Source organism: Salmo trutta, chromosome 24 (assembly GCF_901001165.1).
Source record: "Salmo trutta chromosome 24, fSalTru1.1, whole genome shotgun sequence".
Taxonomy (NCBI): Eukaryota; Metazoa; Chordata; class Actinopteri; order Salmoniformes; family Salmonidae; genus Salmo; species Salmo trutta.
Window position 1 is genome coordinate 1545489 of NC_042980.1, and position 21910 is coordinate 1567398.

Genomic DNA, 21910 nt, shown 5'->3' on the forward strand with positions numbered 1-21910 from the left:
TTACCTTAACCTTAGCAAGCAGTTGCTTATCAACATATAGTATGTTGATTGTATGACTATACATACTATCCAAATAACGTGTGACCAACAAAACAACTAACGGCTTGCTAGTGTCAAATTCACAATGAAATACCAGACCATAAAATCAGTTCCTTAATACATGTTAAGTATCCGCACACAGTGTTTCTGAATTAAATATGGAGCTATTTTCATCCAAACATCCCCTCAATGTCTCCCCCTGCCAGAGTCTTTGCAGTTTTCACTGCTGCCCTAGAAATGTTGGCATAAAGTATGCAGTCCTGACAGACAGCTACACTACAGTGGCATTTTTAACATGCCTAACAAGGGACCCAACCAGACCATCAGGACATATGGTCTACAAGGCAGTGTTTCTCAACCGTTTTTGAACCAGGGACTACCAGCTATGATCTGATGGTCCATCTATGGTTCTCATCCTTGGAAAGATCGCTTCGATTAAAACTGTGAAGTGTAGTCTAAGGTACTGCATCGCAGTGGTTAAGGTGTCACTACAGACCAGGGTTCGATCCCAAGCTGTGTTGCAGCCAGCCGCGACCGGGAGGTGGCGTACAATTGGCCAGCATTGTCTGGGTTAGGGAAGGGTTTGGCCGGCCGGGATGTCCTTGTCCCAGTGCACTCTAGCAACTCCTTGTGGCGGGCCGGGCGCTTGCACGCTGACTTTGGTCGCCAGTTGTACGGTGTTTCCTCCAACACATTGGTGCGGCTGGCTTCCGGGTTAAGCGAGCAGTGCGGCTTGGCAGGGTTGTGTTTCGGAGGACGCATGGCTCTCGACCTTCGCTTTTCCCGAGTCCGTACGGGAGTTGCAGCGATGGTACATGACTGTGACTACCAAGTGGATATCATGCAATTGGGGAGAAAAAGGGGTAACATTTAAAAAAATAAAAAAAAAATAGGATTGTCTGCTAAATGACCTAAATGTAAAATCTACAGTATATCAGACTGAACGACTAACACGAACATAAGGGATGGTTTCCCGTTCACATATAGAAGGAACAGTTTGAAACACAAGCACATCTCCTAACAAACTGACACATTAAATATACAAGCATTCATCATCACATTTCACACTTTATGGGCAGTTTTCATAGGCTAGGGACTAAAAAGTATTGATGCTGGTTTGAATATTACTTGAATAGAGAGGAGGAACTTTTTGGATTGATTCTGTACAGGCCCTCAAAAAGCCTTGAGACACAAAGGAATGACTTGCTGTACTGCTGAATCATTCATTCATATTCAAGTTTCCAATATCTTAGGTCAACACCTGACCTAGGTATCCAACACATTCTCATAAAATGCTGGAGGAAAGGAGCTGTTGTGAATCACAATGTTATTTTAAGAGGCTGTGAACAAGTAACTGAATTAATTAATAGATTCCCTCACACTTGAAGTTAATCTTCCCACAAATCACGTTACTGCCTTTCCACGTATCTTTTTACTTGTCTTCCCTACTCGAAACTGAATGTAAAAGCAAAGGTAATCATTACTTTAAGTCTTATGTTCTGTCTATTCTACAATTGAAAACATATCTTGTCTATTTTTCTACATGTCCAGCCACTCCCTATACAGACAGACGCACTGCTATCACGCAGTTGCGTAATTTGACAAGCGCAAAACAAGAGGGAGTGAGCAGCAGACAACTGCATGGTTTCAGCTATTTGTTCAAATCAGAATTAGTCCTATGCTAAATTTCCCCCCCACATTTTCGCGGACTACTGGACATAACATTATCAGCGTTTATGGCCACTGACTTATTAACCAATGATGTTTGGGTCGCTCTGGGGCAGGACGCACCCGAACACTGAAAACCCACTGCACCACAACTAGCGGACAGGCTGAGAGAAGGGCGAGGAAAATATCATGGTCATGGACAAGTCTTCAACAACATGAAGAATACAATCGGTGAAAACTCTTAATTTCACGACTACAATCTGGTACGGTATTTAATTAGAAAGCGAGTTTACAGTTTGAGCGAGGAGATTGTATGGCATCGTTGATATTTAGGCTATAGTATAGGCTAATATTCTGCCATCTAATTACCAGGCAAAATAGCCTATATGTACAGACAAATAGTGGACTGAGATTAAACGTTTCCCATCTCAATGTGTAGAAGGAGATGCATAACGCATGCAGTCAGCAGCTGGACAGTCTAAATTCAGCTGTAGATTTCCATCGCCTAGACAGGAGTACTAGTTCAGAAGCCCGGCTGCTTGGAGGGGATTTCTTTCATGTGCTAATAGTCTTCAATCGGGCCCCAATATTCCCACAAACGATGCGCACTGCTTCCATTTGTTTAGTTTTTTCAAATACTGTAGGCCTGACTACATGTGTTTCAAAATATGTTGATTGACACATGGAGAGTGACAACGTTGCGCATTGTGATCTTGTTTTGCGTTGGTCAGCGTAGTCTTTTTTGGGATATGGATGGTTTTACGGGAGATGTAGCAGTGTAGCCTACACGATCAATGCTTTACTGCTGACCAGTTGATATGAACGTGATCACCACTCTCCGTTCTCTCCTAGAGCACTGGAATGGCTGCAAAAAATCTATAATTTAATAGTGAGATAGTGTATGAAGCCATTAGCCTTAGCCAGAGATCCGACTACATTTTTCAATTTCAGTTGGTACGGGTTCCCTATAACGGCAGCTCGGAGCTGGCACGGGTTATGGCTGGAACATGTAGCTCAATCCAGGGATGCAATACTCCAAACTGCCAAACCATGGCTAGATTAGCCTATGCCACACCAAATTCCAATAACCTTCACAGGGTTTATTTCCGTGATTGTTGCTGTATGATATGTTAGATTAAATAATAAAGACAGACAACTGTCAAGTTCAGTAGCCTTGTTCAAGCGTTGTACAAGTCCCTACATAGGGGTCAGGGGAACAGCCCAGCTGGTCGACTATCTATCAACTAGACTCTGTAACATCATCCTTTTCAATAGAAAGTGCAAACATAACAGCACACCATTAAGTTCTTAACAGTCAAATCATAACAAATGAAAATGCATTTTCTTTTTATTTCAGTTGTCATCTTATTTTTTTTAAATTATATAATAACAGAGGACAAGTTAACACAGAGTAGTGATCAACAATGAGAAGATAGTCCTTTTGTCTGTGGCTGAATAAGTCCATGCTGATGATTTACCAGGCTCTTGTGGGCAGTTTGTGTGACATCATGGTTTCCTTTTGCTGTTCATGAGCGTACTTGTTGCAAGTGGTACAGCTGCTGAAGGTCTTTAATTTCTTCTTGCATGTTTGGACTTTTGACTGTTTAATGTTTCACGTGCCTGGCGGTAGCATGCGTCAACTCCTACGTGACTGGAGTGTATGCGGGTAAGCATCTCTGGATGTAGTGATTTGGGGATAATGACCATCTGACCTCTGAACAAGATGCCATTTTGCACGCTGATCTCATCTCGAAAGGTCCAGTATTCTCTCACTGTGAAAGGTGTCTCTTATTTCAGGTACGGCCAACCTGTGAGAACCATGGACTTCAGTGACTGTAGGTGTTCGTCCTTGTCAGTGTTTTGCCTAATCTGGGCTAGGCGGTGATCTGTGACGTTTAAGTAGTCTGCCTGATTGATCTGCTGTAGCGAACAGATGGCATGCTGCTGATAGGCAGTGCCTCTGCCTGTACATTGTGCTGTTGCCCTGCTCAGTGTGTTGCAGATGTACATCTCTGGCCCTGGCTTGTAGACAACCTTCACACTGTAGTTTTGCAGAGTCAGGAGCATGCTTTCAAACCTCTTGGGCACGTTGAGGAGAGGTTTACTGAAAATGGCAATGAGTGGTTTGTGGTCAGTTTCAGCGGTGACCAGCTCTTGACTATATAAGTAGTGATGTAAGCGCTGGCATGAGAAGATGATGCTGAGGCACTCTTTCTCAATTTGTGCATTGGTTTGTTCGGTGGGGGGGGCGCTCTCGAGGCAAATGCAGCGGGCTGGCCTTCCAGCATAAGACAGTATCCAAGTCCACTTTAGCTGGAGTTGCTCTGGATTGTGACAGGCTTCGTAACGTTGTAGTAGCGCAACACTGGCATGGAATGAAGCCAGAGATTTCATCTCCTGCATTGCGGCCTCATGTTTGGGTAGCCAGTGCCATCGTGTGTCTTTGTCCAGCAACTGGAGCAGAGGCTCACAGACTACTGATAGGTGTGGCATGAACTTTGCAAAATAGTTTGCAAAGCCGATGAGACGCTGCACTCCTTTTGCATCAGACGGGTTTGGCATGTCGAGGATCGCTCTGACTTTGTCTGGGTCCGGCTTCAGGCCTTTGGCCGAGAGAATGTGGCCATGGAAGTGACGTCTTTCACCTTGAACTGCAGCTTCTTCAGGCCAAGGCACAGCTTAACTGATCATGGGCGCTCCATCAGTGCCAGGAGCTTTACATCGTTGTCACGTTCTGCTTCTTCGTCTGTGTCACCACAGCCTACGATCAGGACATCATCAGCGATGGGTTCAATGCCCTTGAGCCCAGCCAGTAACTCTTCCTGTTTGCGTTGGTATACCTCAGGCGCCACTGAGACACAAAACGTGAGCTTGAGCAAGCGTTTCTAAATCCAGGGGGTCCAGAAGGTAGTCATGAAGCTGCTTTCTTCGTCCAGCTTGCATTGCAAGAATGCATCTTGGTCATCCACCAAGGTGAAAACCCTGGCCTTGGGAAGCTTGTAGAGGACATCCTCCAGTGTCGGCAATGATGTAGTAGGAATGTTTTAGTGCTTGGTTCAGATGCTTTGGGTCAATGCAGACCCTCAACTTCTCTGGCTTTTTCACTATGACCATATTGCTGATCCAGTCAGTTGGTTCAGTCACAGATGTCATGGGGCCATCGGCCTCATACTTGTCCAGCTGGGCGTTCACAGCCACTTTCGTTGCAATGGGCACATTGTGAGGAGCACACTGGACTGTCGCTCTCATCCAATTCAAGGTGTACCTCCCCAGGTACTGATTCAATGTGCTCATTGAATATGTCATCATATCTACTGAGTAGTTGTTCTTTGGACAGAGATCCATGCTGCACATGCTCCACAATGTGCAGGTCATTTGGTACGGTGAACTGCATCAGTCCCAGGTGTTTACATTTAGAGTCTGAGAGGATGTTGACAACTGGATTCTGGCACATAATACCGGAATCCAGTTGACATTGTTGCAGCTTGTTGTGTAATCGTAGTGTCACAAACCATTTCTTCCCTCTTGAGTGTACAGCCCCAATGGATTCATGCATGTAAATGTCACTTTCACTGTTCTGCTCTGAACACTGAGTGACACCATCAACACAGTGAATCTTGCCCTTAATCACCCTTCTTTTGCTTTTGAGACACACTTTTGCAAAGTGATTATTAGTTCCACAAGCTCTGCATGGTTTTTCAAGGCAGGGCAGTGGTCTTTTCCTCGTGTGTTTGCAATTCCACAGTATTTTCATGCTATGGGGCTGTCTGTGTTCACCATTCGTGGTGAATTGTCTGAATGTCTGCCTGGCAACAGTGTGAACAGTATCAGCGTTGGTGCGTGGGGTTTCCATTTCCATTGCTCTCTTTCTCATGTCAGTAACTTCAGCAGTGCGGCACATTTCAGTGGCAGTTACTGATGTTAAGCCTCTCTCTTTTAGTAGACGCCAGCGAGTGTCATAATTTGCAATTCCCAGTGCTATTTTGTCACAAATCAGTTAATCTTTCAATCCCCCTTATTCACAAGAAGCAGATCTTTCTCTCAAACAGCTTACAAAGTTGTGTACTGACTCACTCTCTTCCTGTTTGCAGCTTCCAAAAACGAACCGCTCGTAAATGACGTTCCTGGCGGGTTTGAAGTAATTCTCCAATGCATTCAGTATGGCCTTTGCATCATCCTGTTGTTGTGCTGTGAGAGTCGATTGTGCCGGTAGATATGCCTGCATTCGCTGCCCATTAAGCTCCTTAGAGTTGCCGCTTGGACCTTGTTGGGTTTTTCATGTAGACTTGTCGCCAGCACATAGTCATCAAATTCATCCTTGTCCCAATTAGTATTCCAGTCCCCTGTAAGAACCATGGGTTTTGGTGGTGGAATGTTCACTGCCATAGCGATGAAATAGGAGGTATCTTTGCCTTCAGCCATCGAGGTAGGTAGTGATGCTAGCAAGCCAGCTAACAACAACTTTCTGTATGATATATTAGATTAAAGAATAAAGGCACACAAATGTCAAGTTCAATAGCCTTGTTCAAGCATTGTACAAGTCCCTACATACGGGGTCCAGAGAACAGCCCAGCTAGTTGATTACCTGTCAACTAGACTCCGTAACAGTGATGGGCCTGTGAATACTGAACATGTATGTACTTTATAGGCCATGTCAGTAAAGGATTGGATTGTTAGCTAGTGAATATGCTAACGTTAGCAACCCAGCTAAACATTAGGCTATGGGCTGGCACTGGCAGTATGGGATTATGGAGAGTGAATTCAATTATTTATTCATCATTTTGCTAGGTAGTTATCTAGCTGTGGCCATCTGGCTAGTATCAACAAGGGCTTTCTACAAAATACCAACATTAGTGGTAACTTTGGAATCTAGACCATAAGCAATACGCACGGATATGCATTGCCAAACAAAGCTACTGCCACCCTCTGGTTTGAAGTATTTTAACAAGGCTGGATGAATGACAACTTCCAAGGTCTTTGCTGTGTCAACACAAAATAGATTGACTGCTGTTTGTCTATCCTACCAGTGCGTATGAGATGTAACACTTGTGCACATCTCTCTGAATTCAATTTGCTTTATTGGCATGATGTGACAATGTACATATTGCCAAAGCTTACTTTGGAGATTTAAAAATATTAACATAATAATCAGTATTGTCAACGGTACAACAATAACCAAGGGTCAAAATAACCATACATTGAACAATAACAATGAGCATAGAGGACATGTGCAGATTGATTGGTCTGTCAGACACTGTCCCTCATCTTATGGGCAGGCAGCAATGTAATGTAGTGTGTGGCCAACCCACAGCTCTCTCCGTCCTCCCCCAACAGTATGGGTAGCCTATCCTCAATAGAGAGGCATTTGAATAAGGGTTTCAAATTTGGGGAAATTACACTTTTTTGGTATTGCAGTTTTAAATGGTTTATTAATGGCGTAGAATGCCAGTGTGGTGTCGGGAAAATAACCTCGCACTCAATGTCAACAAAACAAAAGAGATGATCGTGGACTTCAGGAAACAGCAGAGGGAGCAGCCCCCTATCTAAAATGACGGGACAGTAGTGGAGAGGGTGGAGAGTTTTAAGTTCCTCAGCGTACACATCACGGACAAACTGAAATGGTCCACCCACACAGACAGCATGGTGAAGAAGGCGCAGTAATGCCTCTTCAACCTCAGGAGGCTGAAGAAATTTGGCTTGTCACCAAAAACACACAAACTTTTACAGATGCACAATCGAGAGCATCCTGTCGGGCTGTATCACCGCCTGGTACGGCAGCTGCTCCGCCCATAACCGGAAGGCTCTCCAGAGGGTAGTGAGGTCTGCACAACGCATCACCGGGTGCAAACTACCTGCCCTCCAAGACATCTACACCATCCGATGTCACAGGAAGGCCAAAAAGATCATCAAGGACAGCAACCACCCCGCTAACATCCAGAAGGCGAGGTCAGTACAGGTACATCAAAGCTGGACCCGAGAGACTGAAAAACAGCTTCTATCTCAAGGCCATCAGACTGTTAAACAGCCATCACTAACATTGAGTGGCTGCTGCCAACATACTGACTCAACTCAAGCCACTTTAATAATGGGAAAATTGATGTAATCAATTTATCACTAGCCACTTTATATTATTTATATTAGATAATGTTTACATAACCTACATTATTCATCTCATATGTATATACTGTACGCTATACCATCTACTGCATCTTGCCATCTTGATGTATTAGATGTATCACTAGCCACCTTAAACAATGCCGCTTTATATGTTTTCATACCCTACAATACTCATCTCATATGTATATACTGTACTCCATACCATCTATTACGTCTTGCCTACGCCGTTCGGCCATCACTCATTTATATATTTTTATGTACATATTCGTATTCATTCCTTTACACTTGTGTGTACAAGGTAGTTGTTGTGGAATTGGTAGATTACTTGTTAGATATTACTGCATGGTCGGAACTAGAAGCACAAGCATTTCGCTACACTTGCATTAACACCTGCTAACCATGTGTATGTGTAACGCGTGTTGTGTGTGGAGGACCAAGACGCAACAGGAAAATGTATACTCATCTTCTTTTTAATTCTTGAAGAAGGTGAAACAAAACAAAACACGTATACAATATGAAAACGACACTGACAGTTCCGTCGGGTGAAGAACACAAAACAGAATACAACTACCCACAAAGGGACAGGTGAAAACAGTCTCCCTAAGTATGACTCTCAATCAGAAACAACGATGTACAGCTGTTCCTGATTGAGAGCCACACCAGGCCAACAAAGAAATGCACAACCTAGAATCCTAGAATACCAAAGCAAGAACATACACCAAAAACCCCGGAACACATAAATACAACACCCCTCTGCTTCGAAGTACGGTAATGGAATATTTAGACATTTTTTGTCGCGAAAAGTGTCGGGCGCGTAACCCTTCGTCACCCTTGGATAGTGTCTTGAACGCATGAACAAAACGCCGCTATTTGGATATAACTATGGATTATTTTGAACCAAATCAACATTTGTTATTGAAGTAGAAGTCCTGGGAGTGCATTCTGACGAAGAACAGCAAAGGTAATCCAATTTTTCTTATAGTAAATCTGAGTTTGGTGAGGGTCAAACTTGGTGGGTGTCAAAATAGCTAGCCTGTGATGGCGAGCTATCTACTCAGAATATTGCAAAATGTGCTTTCACCGAAAAGCTATTTTAAAATCGGAGACCTCGATTGCATAAAGGAGTTCTGTATCTATAATTCTTAAAATAATTGTTATGTTTTTTGTGAACGTTTATCGTGAGTAATTTAGTAAATTCACCGGAAGTGTTCGGTGGGAATGCTAGTTCTGAACGTCACATGCTAATGTAAAAAGCTGGTTTTTGATATAAATATGAACTTGATTGAACAAAACATGCATGTATTGTATAACATAATGTCCTATGCGTGTCATCTGATGAAGATCATCAAAGGTTAGTGCTGCATTTAGCTGTGGTTTTGTTTTTTGTGACATTATATGCTAGCTTGAAAAATGGGTGTCTGATTATTTCTGGCTGGGTACTCTGCTGACATAATCTAATGTTTTGCTTTCGCTGTAAAGCCTTTTTGAAATCGGACAGTGTGGTTAGATAAAGGAGAGTCTTGTCTTTAAAACGGTGTAAAATAGTCATATGTTTGAAAAATTTAAGTTTTGGGATTTTTGAGGAATTTGTAATTCGCGCCACGCCTATCATTGGATATTGGAGCAGGTGTTCCGCTAGCGAAACGTCTAGATGTAAGAGTTAAAATAAAGTGGTGATCCAAACTGACCTAAGACAGGTCATTTTTACTAGGATTAAATGTCAGGAATTGTGAAACCTCAGGCAAATACATTTAATCTCGGTTTACGTAAACTTCCGACTTCAACTGTATGCATACTGTATTTAGAGTTTTATTCACATGTTTTCAAGTACTGGTAAGAAATAATGCATTCCGATTATTGCATAGATCGTAATGGACACCTATGATGTGTGTAAAATACTTTTTTGACGGTTGTACTGATTTATAATGAGCTAATGCTAAGCTATTTGCCAGCTATGTGCATGTGTGGCACCATGTTTGTTGACATTATACCATGCATTCTGGGTGTCACGTAATCTGTCAGACCAAGATGTTATATTGAGGTGCATGAATAGTTTACTCATCTTTTGGGTAAACTTCTGGAAGTGAATGAAGGGAAGTGAATGATCGTAGATGACACACCCCCTTCAACATGCATGCAATAAACAGACCAAACTCCTTGTCTCTTATCTTCGGTTGATGCGAAAAAACAAACATGGAGGCACATACAAACTACCCATCGTCGGATTACTTTCGATTTCTAGAAAGTGTTTTACTCAATTATTTTGATCAATGGTGAGCTCACTTGTGATGTGCTTAATTATAAATAGTAATTGCTATTAGCTAATTCATATTGTAGTTTTCCCTCAGCCGAGACTTATAAAAATATGACCACTTGTGTTACGTCAATCTTTCCTCAGTTAGCGCTAGGACAAATGTACCTTACATTTTCCGGTTTGAATTATTGTGTTATGCTGTTGCTACTTCTGTGAATGTCTGAACATTGCATCCAAAAATAAACCGGTTACACTCTGAACATAACTTTGTAAGGAGTGTGTTTGTGCAAAAATGTTTCTGTGAAAAAAACAGTGTGGCCTTCTCAAATGCTGATTGTTGCTTCAATCGAAACTGGACATTCTAAATAAGTGTTCTAATCACACTGGTTTGAGCATACGCTGCAGGGACCACTATAGAATGATCACAGTTTACTGGGTTGTGAATGTGTGGTTGCTTCCATGTCTGTTCACTTGAGAAACAATGCAATTTGGCTGTGATCAGACAGATGTGTTAGTGGCTTGATGGTGAATAAGCTGAGAAAGAAAGGGTCGATGTCTAATTATATACTCTCACACACACACAAACAAAGCTTTAAGTACTTTTAAAGCTTCAGGCATTCTAAATGAGTGTGAATATAGGAGAAAAAAAACTGGCCCTATGGATACAAAGAGCTTGTCCAACAATGTTATGAAAACATTGTTACCATCTGTACTGTTTAGATAACTTTGCACGCATAGGTCTACACCCATTCTCTCTCTCACTTACTCCTGCTCTCATACTATTGACTTTTATATTGATTACCTCATTGTAGGGAATGAACCTATTCCTTTTCAGTTCTTCTGAGGCAGAAAGAAAAAACATATGCTGACCTTCACATGATTTTGGCTAGAGGCACACTGTCTTCAGCTATTTAAAGGCGCAAGCATTGACTGTAGCTGTGTTCTGGGTCCATGTGGAAACACGTGCGCTTAAAAGGTTTCCGTGCGGTGAAGAAATGGAGATGTGATTAACGTTGTCACTTTTTTTTTGTACTGCGATTAACATGTCACGTGTTAACTTTGACAGCCCTAGTATTAAATGTAACTCACAAATACTCCATTTTTTTCCCTTGCAGGGTAGTTCCGAGATGGACAAATATCTGTCATCTCCTCAGAATATCCCAGACACCAGACAGCCATCTTTCACGGAGGACCTTGGTTCCCCATACAGCATCAACATGAGTCTCCTCCTACCTGACGTTACCTACCTGTGCCCCAGCCTGTGTCGGCCTATGAGACCCATCAAGACAGAGCCTCTCTCCCACTCCCTCATCCATCCCAGTTGCCAGTGCAACCCTGGTCCAACAACCCTTCCAGAACACCCTGGGCTTTATGGCGCTTCGACAGACACAGGAAGTAGTCTGTTCATTAAACAGGAAATGCCCCCCCTGGACTTCCCAGACGTTCCGTTGTTCCAGCTGTTGAACTCTGACCTGGAGCAGCTGGTGCCCGATCACCCGTTGAACACCAACCTCCACTGTGGGGTCCCTGTGTCCTCCTTGTCGGTCCCTTTCAGCAACATCCACATACCATCCCCCCAGATTGTTGTCAAATCTATGGGATGCCCACAAAATGGTGGCAATCCTCTTACAACCCAGTTCGCAAGCCATTCACAGCAGCGACCAGACTATCTTCCTCCGTCCCCGCCTAACTCTGAGCCAGGGAGCCCAGACAGAGGGGAAGAGCTGATCCAGAATCCTTCTCCGCCTTCATCTTTTGCAGCCAGTATTGCCTCGAAACTAAGTCCTGGTCTTGGGCCAGTCCAAAGCTCTGGTCTAGGACCAGTTCCGAGCACCAGTCTTAGATTAGTTCAGAGTCCAGGTCTTGGACAAAGCCAAAGTTCTAGTCTTGAAGCAGGCCAGAACCCTTGTGTTGGGCCAGTGTCCCCAGCGTTGGCTCAATCAGTTCCAGGGAGGTTTAACCGCAGGAATAACCCTGACCTGGAGAGGAGGAGGATACATCACTGTGACATTCCAGGTGAGGAGACATGGCAGGTGGTCTCAATTCACTTAAACTGGGTTCCCAAACTTGTGGCCCGCGGGCCGAATTTGGCCCGTGGGTTATTTTATGTGGCCCTCCCCATGTTTTCTGAGCAAAGAAAATAAATATATACAGTACCAGTCAAAGGTTTGGACACACTAACTCATTCTAGGGTTTTTCTTTATTTTTACCTTTTTCTACATTGTACACTGCGTGCACAATTGTTATGCAAATTGTATTCTTCGGGATTAATTTTATAGTTGAACAAACACAATGCTCTCAGTCAATCCAAAATGTTATTGAACCTCAAACCTGAATGTTTAACAAAGGAAAAGTGAGTTTTTTTGTCTTCCTCAGGGAAATATATAAGTGTGCACAATTATTAGGCAACTATTAATGTGCACAATTATTAGGCAACTAAATTACAAAAATAATTTCTCTCAACTCACTTGTTGATTTTCATTTTTTTGAGTAAGTGTAACAGATAAGTAACACAAAATGACAATTATATAACATTTTTGGCCTTTCAAAAATATTCAGTGACCAATATAGCCACCCTTATTTTCAAGAACTGCCATGAGCCTTCCATCCATGGAGTCTGTCAGTTTCTTGATCTGTTCACGATCAATTTTCGCTGAAGCAGCAACCACAGCCTCCCAAATGCTGTTCAAAGAGGTGTATCGTCTTCCCTCACTGTAAATCTCACGTTTGAGAAGGGCCCACAAGTTCTCAATAGGATTAAAGTCATGTGAGGAAGGGGGCCAGGTCATTATTCAGGCATCTTTGAGGCCCTTGCTGGCTAGCCAAACAGTGGAGTACTTGGATGCATGTGATGGAGCATTGTCCTGCATAAAGATCATGGCCTTCTAGAATGCTGAGGACTTCTTCCTGTACCACTGTTTGATGAAAGAATCTTCCAGAAACTGGCAGTAGGTTTGGGAGTTGAGTTTCAGTCCATCTTCAACCCGAAAAGGTCCATTTACCTCATCCTTAATGACAGCAGCCCATACCGGTACCCCTCCTTCACCTTGCTGGCACCTGACTCAAAGTGGTACCCTGTGTCCATTACTGATCCAGCTACGGCTGTCGTACGTAGTAGACCAAGGCGCAGCGGGTTGAGTGCGCATCTTAACTTTTATTGAACACTTAACGAAAGAAAACGAACGAACGGTATTGCAGGCTACACGCACACACACACAGCTATGCAAAAACAACTTCCCACAAACGACAGGTGAAAAAGGCTACCGAAGTATGACTCCCAATCAGCAACAACGATGTACAGCTGTTCCTGATTGAGAGCCATACCAGGCCAACACAAAAAAATATACAACATAGAAAAACCATAGAAATACAAAACATAGAACAAAACCCCGACAACACAAAACAAACACACCCCTGCCACGCCCTGACCAAACTACAATGACAAATAACCCCTTATACTGGTCAGGACGTGACAACGGGCCCATCCATTTGGTCCATCAAGAGTCACTTCCATTTAATTTGTCCATAAAACCTTTGAAAAATCTGTCTTCAGGTATTTCTTTGCCCAATCTTGACGCTTCAACTTGTGAATCTTATTCAGTGGTGGTCTTGTTTCAGTCTTCTTGACCTTGGCCATGTCTCTGAGCACTTGACACCTTGTACTTTTGAACACTCCAGGTAGGTTGCAGTTCTGGAATACGGTGGCACTGGAGGATAATAGGTTCCTAGTAGTTTGACATTTAATTCTTCTCAAGTCTTTTGCAGTTAATTTGCGCCTTTTCTTCCCATTGCGTTTTTTGCGCCCCAGTTGACTATTCGCAACAAAATGTTTGATTGTCCGGTGGTCACGCCTCAATAGTTTAGCTATTTAAAGAGGGTCGCATCCGTCTGAAAGGCATTTTTAAATTTTTGGCTTTTTAGTGTCAGTTAAATCTCTTTTTTGGCCCATTTTACATGATGTAATGAGGCTGCCTAATAATTATGCACACCTTGATATAAGGTGTTATTCACTTTCGCCACACCCTCCCTCATTACACAAATACATATCACCTGAAAATGATTAAATCCAATAAGCATTCAAGTTTATATGGTTTGAAGTTCGAAAATGTGAATAGAAATAATGATTAGATCAGAATACTCACTTGCCTAATAATTGTGCACGCAGTGTAGAATAATAGTGAAGACATCAAAACTATGAAATAACACATATGGAATAATGTAGTATCCAGAAAAGTTTTAAACAAATAAAAAATAAACAAATAAAAATAAATGACCTCTCACTGTCAACTGTGTTTATTTTCAGCAAACTTAACATTTGTAAATATTTGTATGACCATAACAAGATTCAACAACTGAGACATAAACTGAACAAGTTCCATAGACATGTGACTAACAGAAATTGAGTAATCTCTCCCTGAACAAAGGAGGGGTCAAAATCAAAAGTAACAGTCAGTATCTGGTGTGGCCACCAGCTGCATTAATTACTGCAGTGCATCTCCTCATGGACTACACCAGATTTGCCAGTTCTTGCTGTCAGATGTTACCCCACTCTTCCACTAAGGTACCTGCAAGTTTCCGGACATTTCTGGGGGGAATGGCCCCAGCTCTCACCCTTCAATCCAACAGGTCCTGAATCCTAAACAGTTCAAGAACTTTAAAAGTTTCTTCAAGTGCTGTAGCGAAAACAATCAAGCGCTATGATGAAACTGGCTCTCATGAGGACCGCCACAGGGAAGGAAGACCCAGAGTTGACTCTGCAGCAGAGGATACGTTTATTAGAGTTACCAGCCTCAGAAATTGCAGCCCAAATAAATGCTTCACAGAGTTCAAGTAACAGACACATCTCAACATCAACTGTTCAGAGGAGACTACGTGAATCAGGCCTTCATGGTCAAATTGCTGCAAAGAAACCACTACTAAAGGACAACAATAATAAAAAGATACTTGCTTGGGCCAAGAAACACGAGCAAATGATATTAGACCGTTGGAAATCTGTCCTTTTGGTCTGGAGTCTAAATTTGAGATTTTTGTTTCCAACCGCCGTGTCTTTATGAGACACAGAGTAGGTGAACGGGTGATCTCCGCATGTGTGGGACCCACCGTGAAGCATGGAGGAGGAGGTGTGATGGTGTGGGCGCGCATTTATGGTGACACAGTCTGTGATTTATTTAGAATTCAAGGTTCACTTTACCAGCATGGCTACAACAGCATTCTGCAATGTTACGCCATACCATCTGGTTTGCACTTAGTGGGACTATCGTTTGTTTTTCAACAGGACAATGACTCAACACACCTCCAGGCTGTGTAAGGGCTATTTACCAAGAAGGAGAGTGATGGAGTGCTGCATCAGATGACTTGTCCTCCACAATCACCTGACCTCTACCCAATTGAGATGGATTAGGATGAGTTGGACCGCAGAGTGAAGGAAAAGCAGCCAACAAGTGCTCAGCATATGTGGGAACTCCTTCAAGACTGTTGGAAAAGCATTCCAAGTTAAAATGGTTGAGAGAATGCCAAGAGTGTGCAAAGCTGTCAAGGCAAGGGGTGGCTTCTTTGAAAGATCTAAAATATATTTTGATTTGTTTAACACTTTTTTGGTTACTGCATGATTCCATATGTGTTATTTCATAGTTTTGATGTCTTCACTATTTTTCTACAATTTAGAAAATATAAAAAATTAAGAAAAACCCCTTGAATGAATAGGTGAGTCCAAACTTTTGACTGGCACTGTATATATATTTCTTGGTTTGAATGTTCATTGTTGAACATAGACTGTAAAAACTTCAGGAAATCAGCTCCAATTGATAAAAATGTTAGAAATCTGTTCCAAAGTATTCCCATGCATAATAGAGACACTTTTGAACGTGTACAAATTTAAGGAAGGTTTGAAATGATTGTTTTAGTTAAATATTATACTGTATCTTTTTGGGCTTCTTGTGGTCAATTTGCAGTCAACAAATCATTTGTAAATACGTTTCGGCCCACTGACCACCTGCTCAAGAAAAAAACGGCCCGCAGGTGAATCTAGTTGATTGTTCCTGCACTAAAGTCTGTCTAAGCTCGGTAGTCGAAGTCTACCCCCAAACAGTGCAGGAAATGTTTAACTTGTTGTGTATTTGAGGTTTAAAAGGCTTTTGAAGTGTGTCATTTCCACTTTGAAGCTCCAGACTTGACTTTCCCTTACGAAAAATGTATCAAAATATCCATTAAAAATAATCCATTCAATAATTCCAATGTTCTGTTGCTGCAGGAATATTTTCCAACTGTAGCAAACTGGCTCAAATTAAGATCCTACGTTTGTAGTGGGAGAGAGGCTTTGGTTTGCTTTTGAGTAAAAGACTAGTAGGAGATTAGATGATTTTGTTCTTGAAACCCATGGAATTGAATCATAAAGATCAAACAAACAGAACATTAAACGGTTCCATAAAAGTGTAACTTGATTTATAAGCATGAAATGAATGCATTGTGTGGTTTGTAATTCAATCATGACCATTAACACCACTCTGTCAGATGTAGGATGTTATTCTTGTTAATCAATTATAGTTTTGTTGTAATGACATGCATTTGGTTCCATTCTTTTTCATCAGGATGTAAGAAAGTCTACACCAAGTCCTCCCATTTAAAGGCCCATTTGCGGACACATACGGGTAAATGTTTTAGTGGTAACATTATAAAAGTCCTGTTATGGGCAACTCGTCTCTTATTTTGGGGGGCCAGTATATTATGTTGCCAGGCAAAATAATGCTTTTGGCATGCAGATGCATTCTGAATGCTAAATGAGATCTGGCCCGTCAAATGTTGACGCGTGTTGTCGAACGTGTTGTAAACAGCTTAAACAAATAAAACCAAAATGTTGCCTTGTTTGTGTTTTTATGTCTATCTATTATTAAAAAAAAATAGATTCTATTTCATTCAAGATAATTGTGTAAAATATTAAATATCTTTACTGACCTTATAAAAACAAATTATAGTTAAGTATTTAGTTAGTACTGTACATTTCTGACATAACATGATCTGCTGTTGAATAATGTCATTGTGTGCTGCATTCCAGGAGAGAAGCCGTACCAATGCTCCTGGGAGGGATGCGAGTGGCGCTTTGCTCGTTCTGACGAGCTGACACGCCACTTTAGGAAACACACAGGGGCCAAGCCATTCCAGTGTGTTGTGTGTAACCGCTGTTTCTCCCGTTCTGACCACCTGGCTCTACACATGAAGAGGCACCGGAGCTAGAGAAGCCTACATACAGTGTATCCTTTTTTTATTAGATCAAAGTCAAATGAAACTGTTAAATATACTTACGTAAATCTCTACAACTTTCACAATACAATTGTGCTGACAATTTTTTCACAGGATTAGGTTCCCTGTCCTTACTGAGAAATAAATGTGGTGCTGAAACACACATGGATTTGTTTTATTGTACCCATGTATCTTACATTGACTGCAATATGGATGTAGCTTTTCCATGAATCTATTTCAGTAAATGCTGCCATGGTTTGATTTTTGAATAAGAGCACAAAGTTGGAAACAAGCTAACTTCAGTATCTCTATGATTTATCTACAGCAGTGTTTCCCAAACCACTGCTCATGTACCCCCAGCCATTTCACCTATTAGATCTATTCCAGTACTAGCACACCTGATTCAACTAATCATTTGATTGTAAGTTGATGGCCCGGTTTCCCAAAAGCATCTTAAGGCTAAGTTCATGGTTAGAACCTTCGTAGGAGCATCGTTAAAACCATCGTTATTAACGTTGCACTTGAAAATGCTCATAATCTAACGCCTGCCTCAGACCACTCGTAGAACAGCTGTGTGCCATTATTATTTTTTGTCCTCACTTTATACACAGAAGATTTCCACTAAACATAGAAGCACATGGTTTATCCGTTGAAATACATTTCATGTTCAATTCATTTAGTTCTATTTTGCTACTTGTAGTCAGTCTACTGTCTGTAATTTGTCTCAATACATTTCATGATGTACCAAATCTGTGATTTAATGCATTTTTATTGGGTAAGCATTAGAATAAGTCGGCTCAATATTTGCAGTCGTAGGTGGTAATACTGTTTCTCTCTAGGAGCTGATCCATAGTCAGTATTGTGAAATAATTATAATGTTGGCAAAATATTTGAATGGAGAAAGCTGATCCGAGAGCAGCACTCCCTTTCTTTCGATCCGATCAGTATCGACACATGCTCCAACGATGCACTTAGCGACCGTTCTCTTTGCATGGTGTTTTGGGAAACGCATGTTACATCTTCGGCTGTTGTAGGAAAGATGCATTGTTAAAACACGCGTAAGCCTAAATTCCATCGTTATAGATCGAAAAAGTGAAACAGTTGGGGTTCTCAATTTACAGTACTATCTCTGTCTTTTCTACTTAGTATTGGTACTTCAAGGCAAAATATTTTCATGTATTGCTATTGACGTGCAAGTAGGACTACGACTACATTTAAATCCTGTATATCGCGTACAAATGGAAGTCTAAGTAATATTTTTTTAAATCTTGTTTAAGAATATCACTCATTATAGTACTGAGTATCTAAGTGCCTTTTGATGTTTTATTAATGAATTAAAGACTAAGTAAAAGACAGTCCATTGACTTGATTGCTGCATTTCTTGGCTATAAAAAAATGTAAGATAGTTACTGTGTTGTACATTTTTTTTATTTAATTAAATACATTGAATAATATGAGCTATCATTTCAGATTACAAAAATGTGTTCAAATGTAAATATTTTGTATCTGTATTTCGGATCTTATTGTCAATGTTTTGTTTATTGCTCCTTTTAAACTGTAAACTGGTTTACACTGAATTTAAATGATACTAAGTAGTGCTTAAAAAATATTAGTGTTCAGCATTTTGAGATGTCATACTTGTAGGCTATAATGGCCAATCTGTGCCAAGATTGCTAGTGAGCAACAAAACATGATAATAAACTGTGTGTTTACAATGTTATACCTTGGGAAAAGTTATTTTATTGTATTCCAGGTATGTGTGGATTGATATAGTATTCACCTGTCATAGCAACAAAGAATTTGAACCTCACACCCACTGTGCTGACACTGCTCTGTGATAAAAGAACACCAATGATCCATGCAGATCTTTCACAGATAATATTTCATCTCATAGTTAAAGGTTTAAAACATGTTTTTTTATTGGCACATAACATTCCTCTTTCAAGACGTTTGCGCATTCATTGGAACCTGAACTATTGTGTTTGTAATGCCATCTGTCAGTTTCTCATAGAGCAACGCCAACTCTAAGATTGATGTGCCTTTTATGTACAATTAATTCTCCTGAGGGTGTCACACCCTTGAAAAATCCACCTAGCTCTATGGTAATTATAAGGCCATTAAAATCTACTGCTCACTTAAAGATTTAAACTCCACTTTCCCAACAAACGATTTACTTCCATGTTTGTTTGTTCTTATTTGGATCTTGTTGGGCCTATTGCAACCGTTTTTGGTTACTGTATTATCTCCAGGTAATCTCTTGTTAAACCATCAACATGCACAAAAATCACTGCACAGCTGATTTCAATTGCAACCATTATTGGCCACTGTATTACTGCTCCTTAAAGCTGATGTCGGTATTAACTTTTTGTCCTTTCTCACAAAATAGTTCAAGACATTTTCGCTCTCTACAAGGTATAATCTTCTTTATATATTAAACCGACTCATTGAGCAGACTCAGCGCAGATGTAACTATTTTACAATTATTCCGTACAAGTGAAATGAAGTATCTCCTTGTTTACCACGACAAATCTACTGTGGCAATTTACCTACACACCTACTTACCAAAACTACTGACCACTACTGACCACAACTACACAACTACTGACCACACAGCTACTAAACCACACAACTAAGTTCCACACAACCCCACAACTACTGACCACAACCACAAAATTACTGACCATCACTACTGACAACTATATACCTCAGCTACTAAACACAACCATGATACTTCTGATCGCAACAACACAACTACTGAGAACACAACAACACTACTACAGAGAATAACCCCTGACCAAAATTCCTGACCACAACTACTGAACATAAGCACACATCTGCTGACCACAACTAACGACCACAATGACTGACTGTAATCACACAACTACTGACAACCAATAATCTACTGACCACAACTACTGACCACACAACCACTGAACCAAACAATTAATGACCAAAACCCCACAACTACTGGCCACTATTGACAATTGCTGACAACCACCACACAAATACTGACCACAACCACACAATAACTGAACACAACTACTGACAACTACAGCACACAATACAGCTACTGACCACAACCACAGAGCTACTGACTACAAAATTACTGAACCACAAAACTAAGGACCACAACAACACAACTACAGCCCACAATCACAATTACTGACCACAACTACTGATCAATATAGACCTCAACTACTGACCCGAACTATTGACAACAACACAACTATAAAACAACTCCGGACCGAACAACTACCAACCACAATTACTGGCCACAACCATAAAACTACTGACCAAACAACAACTGAACCACACAATGAATGACCAATACCCACAACTACTGACCACAACTATTGACAACCACCACACAACTACGGACTACAGACACACAACTACTGACCACAAACACACAACTACTGACCACAACTACTGAACCACACAACTACTGAACACAACTACTGACACCTACAGCCCACAAAACTGAATACAGCTACTGACCGCAGCCACACAACTATTGACCACAAAACTACTGAACCACATCCAAAAGATTACTGACCACAACTACTGAGCACAACTACTGATCACAACCACATACTATTGACCACAACTACTGACCACTGCAGACCTCAACTACTGACCCGAACTACTGACAACAACAACACAACTACAGAGCCTTACTCCGGACCAAACCGCATAACTACAAACCACAATTACTGAGCACAACCAGAAAACTAAAAAAACTACCACAACACAACTGCTGAACACATAACTACTGACAACAACAACAACACTACTACTGAGTATAAACTCTGACCACAATTCCTGACCACAACTACAGACCATAATCACGCAACTGACAACAACCAATAAACTATTGACCACAACCACTGACCACACAACTACTGAACCACATGATTAATAACCATAACCCCAAACTATTGACCACAACTATGACAACTACTGACAACCACCACACGACTGCTGACCACAATTAATGACCACAACCACACAACCACTGAACACAACTATGGCCCACAATACTGAATACAGCTACTGACCATAACCACACAACTACTGACCACAAAACTACTGAACCACACAACAGACCTCAACTACTGAACCACAAACCTACTGACCACAGCTACTGAACCACACAATTAATGACCACAACCACAGAATTACTGAACACAACTACTGACAACTACAGCCCACAATACTGAATACAGCTAATGACCACAGCCACACAAATTGTCACGTCCTGACCATAGTAAGTGGTTATTTTCTATGGCAGAGTAGGTCAGGGCGTGACAGGGGGTGTTTGTCTATGTTTTGTATTTCTATGTTCAGTTTCTAGTTTTGTATTTCTATGTTGGTTTTGTTTGGTATGATCTCAAATTAGAGGCAGCTGGTCATCGTTGTCTCTAATTGGAGGTCATATTTAAGTTGATGTTTGTCCCACCTGTTTTTGTGGGTGATTATACACTGCTGAAAAAAATAAAGGGAACACTTAAACAACACAATGTAACTCCAAGTCAATCACACTTCTGTGAAATCAAACTGTCCACTTAGGAAGCAACACTGATTAACAATACACTT

The 21910-nt window shown here is 41.2% G+C and overlaps 1 protein-coding gene across 2 annotated transcripts; it reads left to right on the top strand.

The window, feature by feature from the left end:
- Positions 1 to 1642: 1642 nt before the first annotated feature.
- LOC115160587 (Krueppel-like factor 5) lies at positions 1643 to 17479 on the top strand. Of its 2 annotated transcripts, none has more exons than XM_029710748.1 (4): positions 1643 to 1970; positions 11194 to 12094; positions 16666 to 16725; positions 17130 to 17479. In XM_029710748.1, exons 2-4 carry the CDS (start codon positions 11206 to 11208, stop codon positions 17306 to 17308), a joined length of 1128 nt encoding a protein of 375 aa, XP_029566608.1. In that variant the 5' UTR covers positions 1643 to 1970; positions 11194 to 11205; the 3' UTR covers positions 17309 to 17479. The 2 variants fall into 2 exon arrangements, with proteins under 2 accessions (XP_029566608.1, XP_029566609.1); XM_029710749.1 differs by having other exon boundaries at positions 1656 to 1938.
- The last annotated feature ends 4431 nt before the right edge of the window (positions 17480 to 21910 follow it).

Coding starts and splice junctions, on each gene's coding strand:
- LOC115160587 (XM_029710748.1), top strand. CDS start 11,206: ATGGACAAATATCTGTCATCTCCTCAGAATATCCCAGACACCAGACAG. Junction 12,095..16,665: donor ACATCACTGTGACATTCCAG/GTGAGGAGACAT, acceptor CTTTTTCATCAG/GATGTAAGAAAGTCTACACC. Junction 16,726..17,129: donor CCATTTGCGGACACATACGG/GTAAATGTTTTA, acceptor GCTGCATTCCAG/GAGAGAAGCCGTACCAATGC.